We start from the raw sequence: 17,259 nt of genomic DNA, 5'->3' as shown, positions 1-17,259 counted from the left end.
GCAAGTAAACACACTACATAGGACGCTGCAAGAGGTTGCCTGTGGAGAAAGAAATTACGGAATCCCTGGCATCAGAGTGCCGCGGGGCAGACCACAGAGCGGATGTCATGTCCCCCTCCTCCAGAACAGGGCAACAAAGCTCACAGCTGGGGCGGAGGAACTCAGACGTAGGAATGGGGACAGGAGCTCCTGTTAAGAGATAATGATAGAAACAACCTACCTAACATCCACTGAGCCAGTTCCCATGCCAGGCCCCGGGCTAAACGCATTCCCATTTTACAGATGAAGAAACTGGAGTCAGGGAGGTGAGACAACTCGCCCAAGGTCATCATAGGAAGTCTTCAGTGCCCAGGCCAAGACATGGATCCCGACCCTGGGCCCCTAACGGTGATACCTGCACAAGTAAGGCAGGAATACAGAGTCACTGTGACGTGACAAGCAACCCTGTTCTCAGAATGGCCAATTCAAGAAAAATTAAAATATTTGCAAGTCACATTCCCCCCCAGTGATGATGCTTTACTGAGCCCCCAGGGAGAGGGTGGGAGGGGGTGTACTATGTACCTATAAAACAGACAGCCTACTTAAATTAGGAGAATGCCAATATGAAAATTAGCACTTTTTTAGTCTTCACATGTTACTCATCTAGACACACGTGAGAAGTGGCAAAGTGGAAGCAGCTTCCTAAGCATTACTCTTCGTATTAGCAAATGCTCGGATGTTCACCAAATGAGTTCACAGCCCCAGCTCACTTCTGGGCAGGAGGGGAGGCATCCTCCTCAAGTAAGAATGGAGAAGGTGCGGTGCAGAGAAGCAGCTTGTCCGAGGTTCTGTGGTGAGTCGGCAGCAGCTAGGCCTGCACAGCCGGGGCCAAGGCCATTCGGGGCAACACTGTCTGAGGATCTGCTGGGTGCCAGGAGATAAATTGCAGCTCACTACCCTTTCCAAGCTGGGCCTAGGGTTTCTCCAGTGAGGCTGAGCACCTGGGGCAGTTTCCAAAAGAACAAGCTTGCAGGAGTCGGTGGCTCCTGGTCCTGGACACCCCAAACCCCATAGAGGCACTGCCCAATCTTATGGTTCTGAAAAGATTCCTCTCCTTGCCTCAGGCTGTTGCCTTGGAGATTTCGTTCACTAGTCTTTCAGTTTTCTATGAGCTCAAATTAGATCCACCGGCTGCTTACCACAGATTTAAATCCCAGAATGTCAGAACAAGAAGAGCCCTTGGAGACCTCCTACACCGAGCGTGGCAAACACAAATGTCCACAGGCGTCAAGCAAGTGACGAAATTAACAGAATGGGCCTGGCAGGGGAAAAAAAAAATAAAACAGTGCAAGGACAACGTGGTGGGGACCCTGATAAGAGTATATGCCCCCCAGAGAGGGCAACTACCTCACACCTCTGGGAAAGATCACCATATGGGAATGTAGACCAGACTTTCAATTTTTTTCCCCCAAAGAGCTAAAAATTGAATTGATGTAAAGCCTCCAAGTTCTAAATGTTGGCAATCAATTCAAATCAATTAATACCACAAAGTTTCTGGACCTACGGTTTGGGGTAAGAGAAACTGGCTCCGGGCTAAGTACTGAGGAAGGAAAGAAAAAAGATGTGACTCCTGCTCACAGGGCAGTAAGGGAGGAAGCAAGGAAGAGATCACCTCTGCCCACGCGGTAGGTACAGGAGGTGAGCACAAAGTCTGCAAGACCCAGGACAGGGACAACCCAGGGTGACGGAGGGACATCAAAGATGGTGCCTTTCAGAAGGTAACACCTGAAAGGTCCTGAGGATGACAAGGCATTTAGCCAGTCACAGGGAGAGAAGAGACAGCGGACAAAGGAGAACAGAATCGCAGGCAGCGAAGCATAAAGCAGCTCAGAATCCAGCAGGAGCCCCTGTCCTCCCAGCCAACACGTGCGACAAAAGGCAGCAAGCAGCACCAGCACACAGAGGGTGCCGAGGGCTAGGCCCCAGCATCTGCCTTCGACCTAAGGGAGTGGCGTAATGAGCGTTAACCCTGCGCGATCACTGACACGGCCAGCTGGTAAGGGTGACGGCCGCCGAGGGCAAGACAGATGAAACAAGAGGGAAGGGAGGTGAACTTTTTCCCTACGTGCTTCTTTTGGAACTGCCTGAATTGTAATACCATTTGCCTGAAGCCTATTCAAAAGTAAAATTTATGTTTTTGTGTTTGTTTGGTTTTTTTAATGACCCTGTTAGCACCAGGAGGTATAGATTTGTGGGAGGCAAGTATACTGGGAAAAAGACCAATTTATCAGATGATCAAAGGAAGACGGAATGGACCGGAAAAAGATAAAGAGTTAGCAGGGATAAAGAGAGGCAAAAACAGAGAAATGGCTAGAAGGGAAAACGCAAGATCTGTCATTAAATGTAGAGAAAAAAAGTAATGCAGGACCCAGTTTTCTGGCTGAGGGACTGGCTGGCTGGGGCCATCTGTAGCATAAGAAACACAAGTGATTCTGAGGGAAGCAGAGGGAGGATGCAGGTGAGTTCCAGTGGATGTAGTGAATTACATGCACCCATGGGATGTGCAATGGAACAGCTCTGGATTAGATATTTAGAATCCAAAGTCAACAGCTCAGGAATGAGGATGAAAGAGAATAGCCAGGGCCAGGGTGCAGAAGGGAAAGAGGGTTCAACTAGGAAACATTGTGAAGCCTCTACCAGCTGCAGAGAAACAGCAGAGCCGGCAGGTTTGATCTGGAAACCAGAGCTGCTGCAGAAGAGCGTGCAGTGACCCCCCACCAAGAGGTGGAAAAGGTAGACTGGAGACCTGAAGGATCAAAGATGCTTCCAGTGCAGCATCTTTACCTCCCAAATGAGGGAACTGACCCAGGATGAACTTAGTCAGAGTTAGAGTTAACAACTATCCTTATATTTACATGACTTTATAGATTTTACTTTTACAGAGAAAGATCTTCAACACCATACTGTGACACAGTTAGGGAATTTCATCTTATACATACATGGGTTATAGTCAAAAGTCAGAAAGAAGGGAAGGTAGAAATCACCTTGACTCTTATACTATTTAAATGTCATTACTGGTTACACTACAGTACTATTAAGAGAAAATTGAAAATATTCAAAAACCCTCAGAAGTTGCTAAATCTGCCCCTAAAGTATAGCGTGGTTGTACGCCCAGCCCTTTATTGTCCTCGAACACAGTGAATTTGGTAACCCCTGAGCCAGGTAATTGGAGGACACTAAGGAAATGTCTTCATGCAGGTACCTGAGTCTTCATCTGTCTTTAAGATGATCCTCTACTCCTCGGCAGCTGAAGGAGGAAAGGTAGAGAAACTTAAAGTGCTCTGCTTCCCTGCAGAATTGGCTCTACTTTATTTTCTGATACCTCACCATGTATCAGATGTAAGGTTTTGGAAGCATGAAAAAGAATAACAAGCATCTAGCCCAGGGACTGGCACGCAATGTGGACCAGCAATGCTTGCTGGACTTGACATCCAGCTCCACACGCCATTCACAGAAAAGTGTATATGGAACTTGGCCATCCATCTCCTGACTTTCCAAGCTGGCATTTCCTATTGTGGCCCCATTAACTACATTCCTCCAAATGGTCAGCCAGATAGAGTGTGAAAGCTGGGGAAGTCTGGAGAGGACTTGTGATCCAACCCCTTCAAGGCACCTATGCTAAACAGGTCCATCTTGCATATAAGGAGAGAGACTTACTACTTGGAGTGTCAGAGCTCAAGGCTAGGTCTTTCTTTTCTTTTTCTTTTTTAGGGATTTATTTATTTTTATATATATTTATTTATTTATTCATTTGACAGAGAGAGAGAGAGAGAGCACAAGCAGGGGGAGCGGCAGGCAGAGGGAGAAGGAGAAGCAGGCTCCCCGTGGAGCACGGAGCCCAGTGTGGGGCTCAATCCCAGGATCAAGGGATCATGACCTGAGCTGAAGACAGATGCTTAACTGACTGAGCCACCCACGCGCCCCAAGGCCAGGTCTTTCTGAGACCCTTTGTTAACCGCTGCCTCTAAGCAGTCAACTAAGATGAAGGACATAATACAAAGATTTATTTATTTGAGAGTGAGAGAGAGAGAGAGAGAGCCCGTGCACATATGTGGGGGGGAGGGGCGGCAAAGGGAGAGACTCTTTCAAGCAGACTCCACGCCGAGTGCGGAGCCCAAGGTGGGGCTCTGTCCCACAACCCATGAGCTCATGACCTGATCGGAAATTGAGTCAGATGCCCAACAAACTGAGCCATCCAGGTGCCCCATGAAGGATATAATGTAAAACAGTATGATAGGGAGCATCAACATTCATGCTGAGACTCAAGAAGCATACCACTGGGCAATACCAAGGTGAAAAGGAAGTTTGCTGCATACAAATGGAACAAGTTTGTATTAAAACTTGGAAGTAAAACAAGCAGAAGAGTAAAATTCTCAGGTGCAGCTGCCAAAGATCGCCAGCTTGGCTAAAAAAAGGATCATCAGTTCATTAATCCAAGCATGCAGTCCAACATGCACATATTAATGAGCCAGACACTGAAATAAATAAAACAGTCTTTGTACTCCAAGAGCCTACAAACTAAAAACAGGATGTAATAAGAGAGGAAGAGGTAACTGAGAATATTAAAAGATAAAATCATCAATCTTATAAAAGGCAACTATGAAAAACCTACAGCTAACATACTTAATGGTGGAAGATAATGTTTTCTAAGTCCAGGAGCAAGGCAAGGGCATTCACTGTCACCACTTCTATTCAATACTGTACTGAAGATTCTAGCCAATGCAATAAAGGAAGAAAATGAAAAAAAAAAGGGGGGGGGGCATCCAGACTAGAAAGGAAGAAGTTAAAATTTTCCTTATTTACAGTCAGCATGATCCTACCTATATAAAATCATAAGGAACCCACAGAAAAAAACTACTTGAATAAATGAGTTCAGCAAGGTTGCAGGATACAGGATCAATATACAAAAATCAATTGTATTTCTACATACTAGCAATGAAGAATCCAAAAATTAAGAAAACAATTACATTCATAATAGCATCAAAAAATAAAGTACTTGGAAATAAATTTAAGAAAAGAAATGTAAGACTTATTCACTGAAAGTATAAAACGTTGCTGAAAAAATTTTTAAAGATCTAAATAAATAGAGATTTCATATTCATAGATCAGAGGACTCCATATTGCTAAAATGGCAATTCTCCCCAAAGTAATCTACAGATTCAACACAAACCCCGTCAAAATCCCAATAGGCTGTTTTTTTTACAGAAGTTGCCAACTGATCCTAAAATGTGTATGGAAATGCAAAGCACTCAGAACAGCCAAAACAATCTTAAAAAACAAACAAACGAACAAACTGGCATCTTTATATTTCCCAATTTTGAAGACAGTGTTGTACGAGCATGGACATATTATAGCATATACATCAATGGAACTCTCAACAGAACTCAGAGTCCAGAAATAAACCCTTATGTTTGTGGTCAATTGATATTCACAAAGGTCCCAAAGTGGGAAATGGGTAGTCTTTTCAACAAATGAAGTTTGAAAAATTTAGATATTTCATGCAAAAAAAAAGATTAATTTAGATCAGGGCTCAGTAAACTCTAGTGCTTGAGCCAAATCTAACCCAATGCTTGATGTTATAAATAAAGTTTTATTAGAACATAGCCACACCCATTTGTTTACATACTGACTGGCTACAATGGCAGAGTTGAGTAGCAGTGATGATTGGTGCTTTTGGTCAGCAAAGCAGAAAGTACTTACCAACTGGTCATTTACAGAAAAACTTTGTCAACCCGTTTTAAAGTCTTACCTCATAACATATATAAAAATTAACTCAAAATGGATCACAGAACTAAATACAAAAGCCAAAACTATAGTGCGCCTGGGTGGCTCAGTTGGTTAAGCGACTGCCTTTGGCTCAGGTCATGATCCTGGAGTCCCAGGATCGAGTCCCACATCGGGCTCCCTGCTCAGCACGAGTCTGCTTCTCCGTCTGACCCTCCTCCCTCTCATGCTCTCTGTCTCTCATTCTCTCTCTCGCAAATAAATAAAATCTTAAAAAAAAAAAAAAAAAAGGCCAAAACTATAAAGCTCTTGGAAAAAATACAGGAGAAAATATCCATAATGTTGGGTTAGGCAAAGATTTCTGAGATATGACATCAAAAGCACAATTAATAAAAGAAAACAATTGATAAATTAAACTTCATCAAAATTACAACTGTTTGCACTTCAAAGACACCAATTAAGAAAATGAAAAGACAAGCCATACTTTGGGAGAAATATTTGCAATGTGTAATATGATAAAGGACTTGTATCCAGCATAAAGAAATCTTGTAACTCAATAATAAAAAGACAACCCTAGGAAAAGTGGGCAAAGATCTCAATACACATTTCACCAAAGAAAATATATGGATGGCAAATAAGCCCATGAAAAGATGTTCGACATTAGATACTTGGGAAATGTAATTTCAAATGTAAATTCAAACCACAATGAAATACCATATCACACCCACTAGGATGGCTATAATCAAAAAGATAAACAGTAACAAGTGTTGGTGAGGATATGGAGAAAATTGAACTCTCATCTATTGCCAGTGGGAATGTAAAATGGTTGAGCCACGTTAGAAAACAGTTTGACAGTTTCTTAAAAAGTTAAACCTAACAACTTTCTTAAAAAGTTAAACCTAACAACTCACCAAATTCATAAACAGAATGACCCAGCAATTCTACTCTTAGGTGTCTATCTAGGAAGAAGAAAAATATATGTACACACACACACACACACACAAAAGCTTGTATACAAATGTTCACAGCAACATTATTCATAACAGTGAAGAACTGGGAACAGTTCAAATGTCTATCAACTAGTGACTGGGTAAACAAATGCAAAGTACAGCCAGGCAATAAAAAGGAGCAAAGTACTGCTACATCAACAAGCCAACACCAAAAACATTATGCTAAGTGAAAGAAGCCAGACGTAAAAGATGTGTGAGTGCATTTATAAGTAATGTCCAGAAAAACCAAATGCATAGCAACAGAAGGATTAGTGGTTACCTGGGGCTGGGTGTGGGAGTGGGGAGTGACTGCAAATAGGCACAAAGGATCTTTTTAGGCCTTGTGAATAAATCTTCTAAAATCTGATTGTGGTGACAGTTGCTCAACTCCATAAATGTCCTAAAAATCATTCAAATGGGTGAACTTTACACGTAAAAAGACATCTCAAAAATGCTATTTTAAAAAAAGAAAAGAAAAACCACCATCATCAGGTAAAACCTTTCCGAAGCACCACTCCTGATTATAGACCTGCAATGTTGCCTCCAACGAAACCTGTAGACAGCCCTCCCTGGCGTTCAGGGCCCATCACCTGTCTAGGCTCAACGCCTGGCCAACTTTCTTCAACATCCCAACCCCTGTGTGGCTGCTACACACGTGGCCTGTGGAGCTGGCATGTCTGAGCCTCCAGCGCTACCACTAACTAGCTGTGACCTTGGGTTACTTCACCTTCTAGAACATGTGTCATGTCTGAGATGGGGTGAACAGCTCACAAGGTAGGCAAGGGGAGAGTCTGAGCTAGTGCTCAGAAAACACAGCACAGGCTTCTCAGGGCCGGCCTGGGCGCGTCTTCAGTGTCCGCTCCTCAGGGTGGCATCCCACCTCAAGCAGGGAGCCCCGTTACTTTGCACACTTTCGTTTCCCTCATGACACTTGCAGTTTTTGTTTCCCTCTTTTTTCTTTCTTTTGGTCCGTTCCTGCTATTGGGCTGAAGTGTCCATGAGGGCAAGGACCTTGTGCTTCGTCCCTTATATTCTCTGCAAGGCCAGGCCCAGCGCCTGGCAAGTCACCCATTCACAGGAAGCATTTACTGAGGTGCTGGATGATAAATTGTGGCTACAGGTGCAGTGCTCAGGCATATGGCCTCTCTGGCAATGGCATGTTTGGGGACTTTCTTGTGCATCTTACTACATCCTCCTTGGTCCTCCCGTCGGCAGTGGTCCAGATTTGCCTCACGGAAGCAATGAATAATGGTAAATGTGATGTAGCCCTGAGAGTGTAATGAGCCTGGGGACACAGGTATCATGCAGCAGGCCAGGTGACTTGGGAAGAATGGTAGGCAGCTGAGTAGTTGGAAGGGGAAAAGGCTGGAGAACAGTGAGCCTACATGTTGAAAAGCAACCAACTTCATCTGAATTACCAAGTATGGCTGTTTCCATGAGGCAGAGAAGAGGAAAAGTGGGCACACACAGGACATTACTGCCATGTGTGTGCCTTCTTTCATTGGAAGATGAGGTTAAATATACTGGATAAAATGAAATCTTTATGTATTTCACACATGCTTGCTCTGAAAACTGGAGTTGAATATAATTGCAGTGTTTTGCATTAATTAAATTTCTTTTACCTTCCATGGAATTAGGGCTTGAACTCAATATGTAAATTTATGCAAATAAGTGTGCAAAGTAGCAAGGCCCTAGCATTGAATCTTAAGGGAACTAGAGCACTTTCCAAGATCAGGGCCTGGAGATTAAATAGGAGTGGGCTTTAAGAATATTTAACTTTCGGGCGCCTGGGTGGCTCAGTTGGTTAAGCGACTGCCTTCGGCTCAGGTCATGATCCTGGAGTCTCAGGATCGAGTCCTGCATCGGGCTCCCTGCTCGCCAGGGAGTCTGCTTCTCCCTCTGCCCCTCCCCCCTCTCATGTGCTCTCTCTCATTCTCTCTCTCTGAAATGGATAAATAAAATCTTTAAAAAAAAAAAAAAAAGAATATTTAACTTTCTCTGAAGGACCTGGAGCATATAGCCTTCTTTGGCATCTACCTTCTACTAAAGTAACTTCTCACTTGGTTCATCCAATGATATTCTCCACTGATTTTTACTTGCCAGCTTAAGAACAAGGTGTACTCCTCAACCCTCAAGTAACTCTGCTAGTAGAAAAAGCCCCTACACCAAAACACTTTATTGCTATCACCCTCTTTCTCAAATCTCCCTCTCCCAAACCAGGCACACAAGTGGAAGGAAGGAAGGACAGAAGGGGGGAGGGAGGGAGAAAGGAAGGAAAGAAAGAAGGGGCTCTTATAGTATGGGGCCATGCACCCCACTGTGTGCCTCTGGGCAAGTCATTCTCTCTGAAGAGTTTGCCCAGCATTCAGAGTCACCAAAGCTCCCTCTAGTTTCAACAGTCTCTGGGAGAAGTAAGTGGGGTCCCAGTACCTTGTCAGAACAGATAGAAGCTTTGACACACAATTTTTAGGCTGCTTTGCTTATCACTGCAGGAGGGAGCTTGGAGTAGAGAGAAAAGGCTGTTTCTTGCACCCAAAAGATCTGGGCTAAAATCCCATCAGTCACTCAGGTAGGTTAACACCCTGGCCAAATTCTTTAACAGCTCTAAGCCTGACTCTCCATCTTTAAAGAGAGCTTATACTTTGCAAAATTGTTAAGGGAACTAGAAATAAAATATACTAGTCTGATATACCCCCCAAAATGATGATCTTCTGTCAACTTAGAGGAACTCATCTTCAAAGGGACTCCCTTGAACCGTAGAAGACCCTGACTGACCTAACTTTCCAACATTCCCAAATACTGGATACCAGGTGACAAAGGTGAAAGAGCACCCAAACAGAGCCAAGGGTGCTTTTCTAAATTCCATTCAGGCTCCTGCTCTCAACCTTCAAACATGAGCCATCTTCTCCCCATTTTGTCTTCCCTCAAGCCAGGTCAAGACTAGATAACATCAAGCAAGCACCAAATGGGCTAAGTACTATGCTAGACTAAGAATAGAGGCCACCACAAAACGCTACCATTTCTGAACACTTCCACACTCATCTTCATCTTATCCTAGGCTTATTACACCCTCCCCCAATTTTTTTTAGAAATGTGGTCATTGAGACTCAAAAGATAAGTTGTTCGCTCAAGGCCACCCAGCTAATGAGCATCTGCCTAGAAGTCAGACCTCCTGATGTCTTTTTCTGATCTACTCCCTAATTAACTAATTCACCTACACTCAGTTCTGTGCATTTTATTTCAACTTGGCCGCTGTTTCACTGTGTTTATCCATTTAACCACTCAACAATCATTTACAAACCACCATGTGCCATGCACAAGTGTATGAGGTGCAGCATTCAATGAACAGGCCCTGGAGTTGGCCTACTTCAATCCCAGCTCTCCCACTTGGTACCTAGGTGACCTTGGATAGACACCTCTCAGTGTCTAACTTGTCCTTACTCTACAAAATGGGCAAATAGCAATCTACCTCTCTCACGGGGCTGTTGAAAAGTAAATGAGAGGTTGCCTGTAAAGGATTCAGTGGAACCCACGGTCCACACTAAGCACTCAAATGTGAGCTGCTTTTACTCTTCTTCTAGGTTCTGGGGATAGAGTCTTGAATCAGACAAGAGCCTTAGTCTCAAGGAGCTTACATTGTGGTGGGAAACACAATAAGCAAGTAAATTATCAATAGAAGTTTCTAATGGTGATGTCTACTATGAAAAAAAAAAATGTGTTACAGTGGGGGTGGGAAGCTACTTTAGATTGAGTGGTCACCGAAAGATACTCAGATGATACTCAAACTGTTAACAAGAGCCACATCTAAGAAAAGCTAGGTAAGGGAAAACAGCAAATGCAGAGGGAGGTCCTGTGCTTGGAGCAAACCAACATCTTGCAGTCGTGAGGCTAGTGAACAGATGGGAGGTGGGAGGGAGGGAATTGGTGTGAGATGTGGTCACACAGGGCAGCAGCACCAGCCTTGTAAAACAAGGTAATGTGGTTCCTCTTCATCTTAAATGCGCTAGGCATCCACTGGAGGGTTTTTAGCAAGGGGAAGGGTATATGATCTGGTTCACAACTTTTTAACTGCTCCTTTGGCTGCGGTGTTGAGAAGAGGAGAGCCTCAGTTAAGAGGCTGTTGCGTTGTCCAGGACTGGAAGCATCTCATGTATACAGAACAAGCCGCGTGCACTGGGGTACAGGGCAACATACTCAGTTCTACAACGAGTCAACAGGAGCTGGAATGCGGCCTCCCCACCTCTCCCGTTCTCAACTCTTTCTCCCCCGATGCCAGGGTAGTGAAGCCTGAAGACCGCCACTCCAGGATGGCGGACCCTGGGCATCCCCCGAGCCTCAGGTCCCTCACGTACACGGCGGAGGGAGAGACGCTCGCCACCCGGGCGTTGGAAGGGCTCAATGAGCGAGGCGCGCCCGTCCGCTCTCGGGCCCGAACCTCCCCTCAGGCCGGCCCGCGCCCTCCACGCCCACCCGGCCCAGGCCGCGCTCGCTCGTCGCGCCCGCCGGCGGCCCGCTCACCCGGATGCCCTGCAGCACCCGGACCCGCTCCTCCTCGTCCATTCCGAAGGACACCCTGCGGGCCTCGCTGCTCTCGGTGCTCCCCATGGCAGGAGGCGAGCAGGCAGGTGGCCGCACAACCCGGCTCCAGAGCAACCGGCCAAACGCCGGGTTGCGGCTCCCTATGCGACCCGCGCTTCCCGGGACTCGGGCAGGGGCGGCACAAGCCAACAAAGCCACGTCCTATTGGCCGCCGCTAGAGGCTCAACCAATCATGTGGCGCCTGCCCGCGGGGCACTGTGGGGGTTGTAGTGTAGACGGCCCGGGCTGCCCATCTGTAACTAGGGATCACGCGGAGGCGTGGTGCCTGAGCGGTGGAAAGCGTGTTGGAGTGGAGCAGCGAGTGGAAAGATCGCCCTTGAAGCAGAGCCAAGGGTGATGTTCCTTAAGGCCAGAAGCCTACCGAGGAGGTTGAGCCAAGCATGTGAGGGCAATCTTTGCATGGTTTGCTGCTTGGTTCATTCAGCAAACTCCTGTTGAGCAGCACTCACCAAGCACTGAGCAGCATAGAACTAGCCGCAGGGAATGCAAGGACAAAGGAGGCCCCCTCCTATTAGTTTCTCTCAAGGCACTGTGATGTAGTTTTCCGTTTGGGGCACTTATCACAGTGGTTAGTAAGCTTATTTATGTGCTTGCTTGTTTGTCTTTTCATTTGTTCCTTCCATTATATATAAATCTCACTAAAGCAGGACAGGTCTTGTTTAATTTGAGAGACCAGAGCAACCTCTCTGAGAAAGAAGCATTTGACCTAAGGATGAGTAGGAGTTAGCCAGGAGGAGATGGGGGAAGAACTTGGCTGGGAACCAACCAGTGCAAAGGCCCTGAGGCAGGGAAAACCTTGCCACATTCAAGAAATAGAAAGAGGGCCTAGCCACATGACTGGAAAGTGAGAAGGGAGCAGAGGAAAGCCAGAGGCAAGGTGGTCAGTGGAGCAGAAAGGGCTCAGATCATGTAGGGCCTTATAGGCCAGGTCAGAGTTTTATTCTAAAATGCCCTGGGAGGACAGTGAACAGATCATATGCATTTAGAAAACATTGGCCAAAGAGCATACATGTCATGCGTTGAGTGCAATGTACCAAGCATTGTGTTTATGCTTCTTACACAGGATCATATGTGTAATGGAGGAACACAAATGATTGCAATTTACAGCCACAGTGACCTTGAATGTAGTCCCCTTTTGTTCAACCAAGTTGCTAAATGGCTTTGATCTACCAAAGTGGGCCTGGAGCTGAGTTTGGAATCTGGAACTGAGGAACACTGAATTGCTACATGAAATAGCAAGTATCATTTGGAGCTGCTTTTGGGAACCTGGAAAAGAAGGAGTTGAGGAGGAGAGAGTGAATGAGAGAGACCAGTGAGAATAGCTCGGGTGAAGAAGCCAGTGAAGATTCCAGAGGTAGGGCCAGAGGATTGTTTTATGAACAAAGGGATCTGCTACTTTCATTCAAAATACTTAGATTTGTAAATCTCCTTCCTTCCCTTCTGTCCTCCATTTCTTCCACATAAGCAGAGCTTGAGAAGGTGATTCTGGTTCAAGTGATTTATTGGAGAAGTGCCTCAGGAGAAAGGAAGTAAGAGAACAGGATGAGGTGGGGGGAAAGCTAAGGAAAGATGTGGTCAGAGCTGGAGACTGGCTTCGGTTTAATGCTGGGCAGGGCTGGGGTGGGGGTGGTGCTCTGGAGAACAAATTATATCCAGAACTCGTCTCATCCTACGACAAGGGGACAGACCTTCTGTCTGCCATGTCAGTCAGTATTGGCAGTCCAGCACAATTCCCCAATGAAGGGGGCATCTGTGAGCTGTCAACAGCCCCCAGCCACACAAACTGCGGGATGACCTCACGGGCTGGTAAAAACCCAGAGTGGGGTACTTTCAGCATCCACCATCACATGCTCCACCTGGTTTTGAAGGGCTCCCAAACACCCGAACATCTACTGTGGGTGTGGAGGGGGCTTGTGAAGAACTGAGGATAGGGATGGATTTCACTTCTGGGTCAGATGATGAAATAACACACTGAACTGATTCGGCAAAACAAAAGTCAGAACCACATGTCAGAGCATGAGACTGTGTGTGGTCTCCCCCTCCCCCACTGTGCGCAACATCCTAGGAGAGAATCAGATTTCCACAAGACTTAGAGTGGGGCTTCTGGTGCCAGCAGCCTAGCTAAGTCTCATGACGACCCAACAAGTTCTATACCACCATTTCACAGATGAGAAAACCAAGATGCAAACGGGGAAGATAACATGACATTATAAATCCAAAGTAGAATGAGGGTTTGAATAAAGGCAGTGGCATAGGGATGCAGAGGAAAAGGGGGGAAGGGAGATTTATATTTTTTGAAGGCCTTCTTTGTGCCAGGTTCTATGACACAGGAGCACCTTGTGTGCAGTTAATCCATGACCAATTCATTTAGTCCTGGAAATCATCCAGAGAGAGTTATTGCCCCACTGTAAGGCTCAAGACAATGAGGCCTTCGTAACAAGCCCACTAGTTGCTGCCCAGTACCCATTCTCTCCTTCCTTACAACAGAATCCCAATTTCTTTTTGTGCAGCAATGTGCCTGGTTAGAAAACTTTGCCCCCCACTGGCTAAACTTGGAACAGTTTGAGCATTATAGCAATTTGACAATTTGAGCTTATAACATACTAATTTTTTTAAAATCCAATAGTCCATGTGTTAAAAGAGAGAGGGTGGGGGAAAAAAGGGAAAAGTTTACAAAAGAATGCCAGCAAATCAATGTGAGATTTAAAAATCACCATTTTGCAAGCCTCAGTGAATTAACTGAATCAGGCAAAACTCATCAATGGATACTAAAGCCATTGAGTGAAAGGTGGTTAGAGAACAGGATATTCAGGTAACGTGCAAGTTTCACCAGCGATTTCTTAATTATTACAAAGGGAAAACTGTATCACAATGGCGAGACCTGGAAGTCACTGCCTTAAATGGCCAAATTTAGCATACCAAGAGGAGGACAACTGGACTTGATGTCCCTCCTGATGTGATGCAATAAGGAACACACACAGATCCAGTAGGGTATTGTTGTCAAAAATGTGTGACCTGAATCTAATCACAAAGAAACAATCAGGCAAATCCGCCATGTGAAACCTCTTACGAAACAACTGTCTTGGACTCTTCCAAAAGGTCAATGTCATGAAAGACAAAACAAAGTTAAAAAAAAAAAAAAAGTAGTTTAAAAGAGATGAAAGACTCAGAACAATGAAATGCAACCGAGAATCCTGATGAGATCCTGGATAAAAATGACAACAGTAAAAACAGCAATGACACTGTAAGAAGGGTACTTGGGACAATTGGAAAAGTTTTAGATATGGAACAAAGTCCTAGGTGATATTATTGAATTAAAGTTTATTTTCTTGTTCCTGGGAGATGCGTGCTGAAGTATTTGGGGGTGGAGTGTCATAGTTTCTGCAACTTGCACTCAAATGTTTCAGAAAAAATGTTAATGATAGGTGAATCTAGGTGAAATATATATTAGAGTCCATTTTATTATCCTTCCACTGTTCCTATGGTTTGAAATGTTTCAGAATAGTAAGTAAGAGGGAAATAAAATAAAATTCTGCACTTGGGGAAAAAATACTTCCCTCTCCAGGTTTCCTTGACTGTGGCATCACCTAGAAGTGACCATGTGACCTAGCTCGAGCCAAGGAGGCTCTTGAGCAGTGTGGTACCAGGAGAACAGCACAGGGCCTGAAGAGAGCAGTGAGATGTGACCATGTGAGATGGGTGCAAGGCTGAGCCCTGCCTCTATCTAGGGGCTTTTGCCCCAGGGCATGTTATTGAATATCTTTCCACCTTAGTTTTCTGATGGATAGAAGAGTGATGGGGAACATTACACGGAATGCTTCCCCAGAGCTCGGCACTTTAGTGAGCTAAGTCAGTGATTGCTATTATTATAGAAAGATTTTGTTTTAGGAATTAATACCTCGGCAAGGAGTATAGAGGGTGTGTTGGAGAGAACCTTGCGTGAGGTGGCTTCTCTTAGATTGGGTTCTCCACAAGCGAGCAAGAGGAAAAGAAGGGCTGGTAGAGTAGAAAAGTAAGAAAAGTAATTTGCTTTGTCCATGTTAAAAGCCAAAAGGAAGCTTTCTCCATAAGATCAGAAAAAAGACAAGGATGTCTGCTTTCATCACTTCTTTTCAATATTGCACTGGATGTTCTAACCAAGCAGAAAGATAAGAAAATGAAAAAAAAGTCATCCAGATCAGAAAAGAAGAAGTATCTCTATTTGCAGATGACATGGTCTTATATATAGAAATTCCTAAGGAGTACACACACATACACTCAACAGAGCTAATAAGCAAGTTCAGCAATGTTTCAGGATATAAGGTCAATATACAAAAATCAGTTCTATTTCCATACACTCAGAATGAACAATCCAAAAATGAAATTAAGAAGATTCCACTTACGATAGCATCAAAAAGAATAAAACGCTTAGGAATAAATTTAACCAAAGATGTGCAAGACTTATACCCTGAAAATTATAGAACATTGTTGTCTGGGGAGTGAGATGGAAATTGACAGGAAAATAAAACGTAGGCTATTGGTTACATGACATATACATTCAGTAATACTCACCAAGCTATAAACTTAACATCTAGGCATTTTATGATATATAAATGATACCTCAATAAAAGTCTAAAATATTTTGGGGGAGTTAACACCATAATGTTTCATGTCTCACTTGGGCAAAATGTGGGTGGGCAGGACTCGGCAGTCCTGACTATCAGAGGCTCCACCATGCTTTAACCACACCATCTGGAACACTGGCTTCTTTGGTCAACTTAACAGGGCAAGAATGGGCCTCATTTACAACTCAAAAGCAAAGAAACCAAACAACCCAATTTAAAAATGGGCCAAGGACCTGAATAGACATTTTCCAAAGAAGATACACAAAAGGTCAAAGGGCACATGAAAAGATGTTCAACGTCACTAGTCATTAAGGAAATGCAAATCTAAACCACAATGAGATCTCACTTTATATGTTCGTTAGAATGGCCATCACGAAAAAGACAAGGGGTTAACAAATGTTGGTGTGGATGTGGAGAAAGGGGAACCCGTGTGCACTGTGGGTGGGAGTGTAAAGCAGTGCAGCCACTATAGAAAATAGTATGGAGGAACCTCAAAAAATTAAAAATAGAACTACCATATGATCCAGCATTTCCACTTTTTAAAAATTATTTAAATTGAATTTAGTTAACATAGACTGTATTATTATTTTCAGGGATAGAATTTAGTGATTCATCAATTGCGTATAACACCCAGTGCTCATCACATCATGTGCCCTCCTTAATGCCCATGACCTGCTTAACCCATCCCCCCACTAACCTTCCCTCCAGCAACCCTTAGCTTGTTTCTTAGAATTAAGCATCTCTTATGATTTGCCTACCTCTCTATTTTCATCTTATTTTATTTTTCCTTCCTTTCCCCTATGTTCATCTGTTCAGTTTCTTAAATTCCACATATCAGTGAAATCATATGATATTTGTCTTTCTCTGACTGACTTATTTCACTTAGCATAATACCCTCTAGTTCCATCCATGTCATTGCAAATGGCAAGATTTCATTCTTTTTGATGGCTGAGTAATATTCCATTGTGTGTGTGTGTACACACACACACACACACATATATATATACATATATACATACTTCTTCTTTATCCATTCCTCTGTTGATGGACATCTGGGCTCTTTCCATAGTTTGGCTATTGTGGACATTGCTGCGATAAACACTGGGGTTCAGATGCCCTTTCAAATCACTCTGTTTGTATCATTTGGATAAATACCTAGTAGTGCAGTTGGTGGGTCATAGGGTAGTTCTATTTTTAACTTTTTGAGAAACCTCCATACTGTTTTCCAGAGTGGCTGCACCAGTTTGCATTCCCACCAACAGTGTAAGAGGGTTCCCCTTTCTCCACATCCTCACCAACATCTA

At 44.2% G+C, this 17,259-nt stretch overlaps 1 protein-coding gene across 1 annotated transcript in view; it reads right to left on the bottom strand.

Moving 5' to 3' along the window:
• CHCHD6 (coiled-coil-helix-coiled-coil-helix domain containing 6) overlaps positions 1–11,474 on the bottom strand; it is a 251,575-nt gene extending 240,101 nt beyond the window's left edge. Inside the window, exon 1 of the mRNA XM_034996408.1 lies at positions 11,271–11,474. Coding sequence (XP_034852299.1) covers positions 11,271–11,357 — 87 coding nt within the window. The 5' untranslated portion in view covers positions 11,358–11,474. The remainder of the gene's footprint in view (positions 1–11,270) is intronic.
• Between the last annotated feature and the right edge of the window lie 5,785 nt (positions 11,475–17,259).

The sequence above is a fragment of the Mirounga leonina genome, unplaced genomic scaffold (assembly GCF_011800145.1).
Source record: "Mirounga leonina isolate KUSES-001 unplaced genomic scaffold, KU_Mleo_1.0 Mir_94, whole genome shotgun sequence".
Classification (NCBI taxonomy): Eukaryota; Metazoa; Chordata; class Mammalia; order Carnivora; family Phocidae; genus Mirounga; species Mirounga leonina.
The sequence above is the reverse complement of the archived record's forward strand: the minus strand, read 5'-3'. Positions and strand labels throughout refer to the sequence as shown.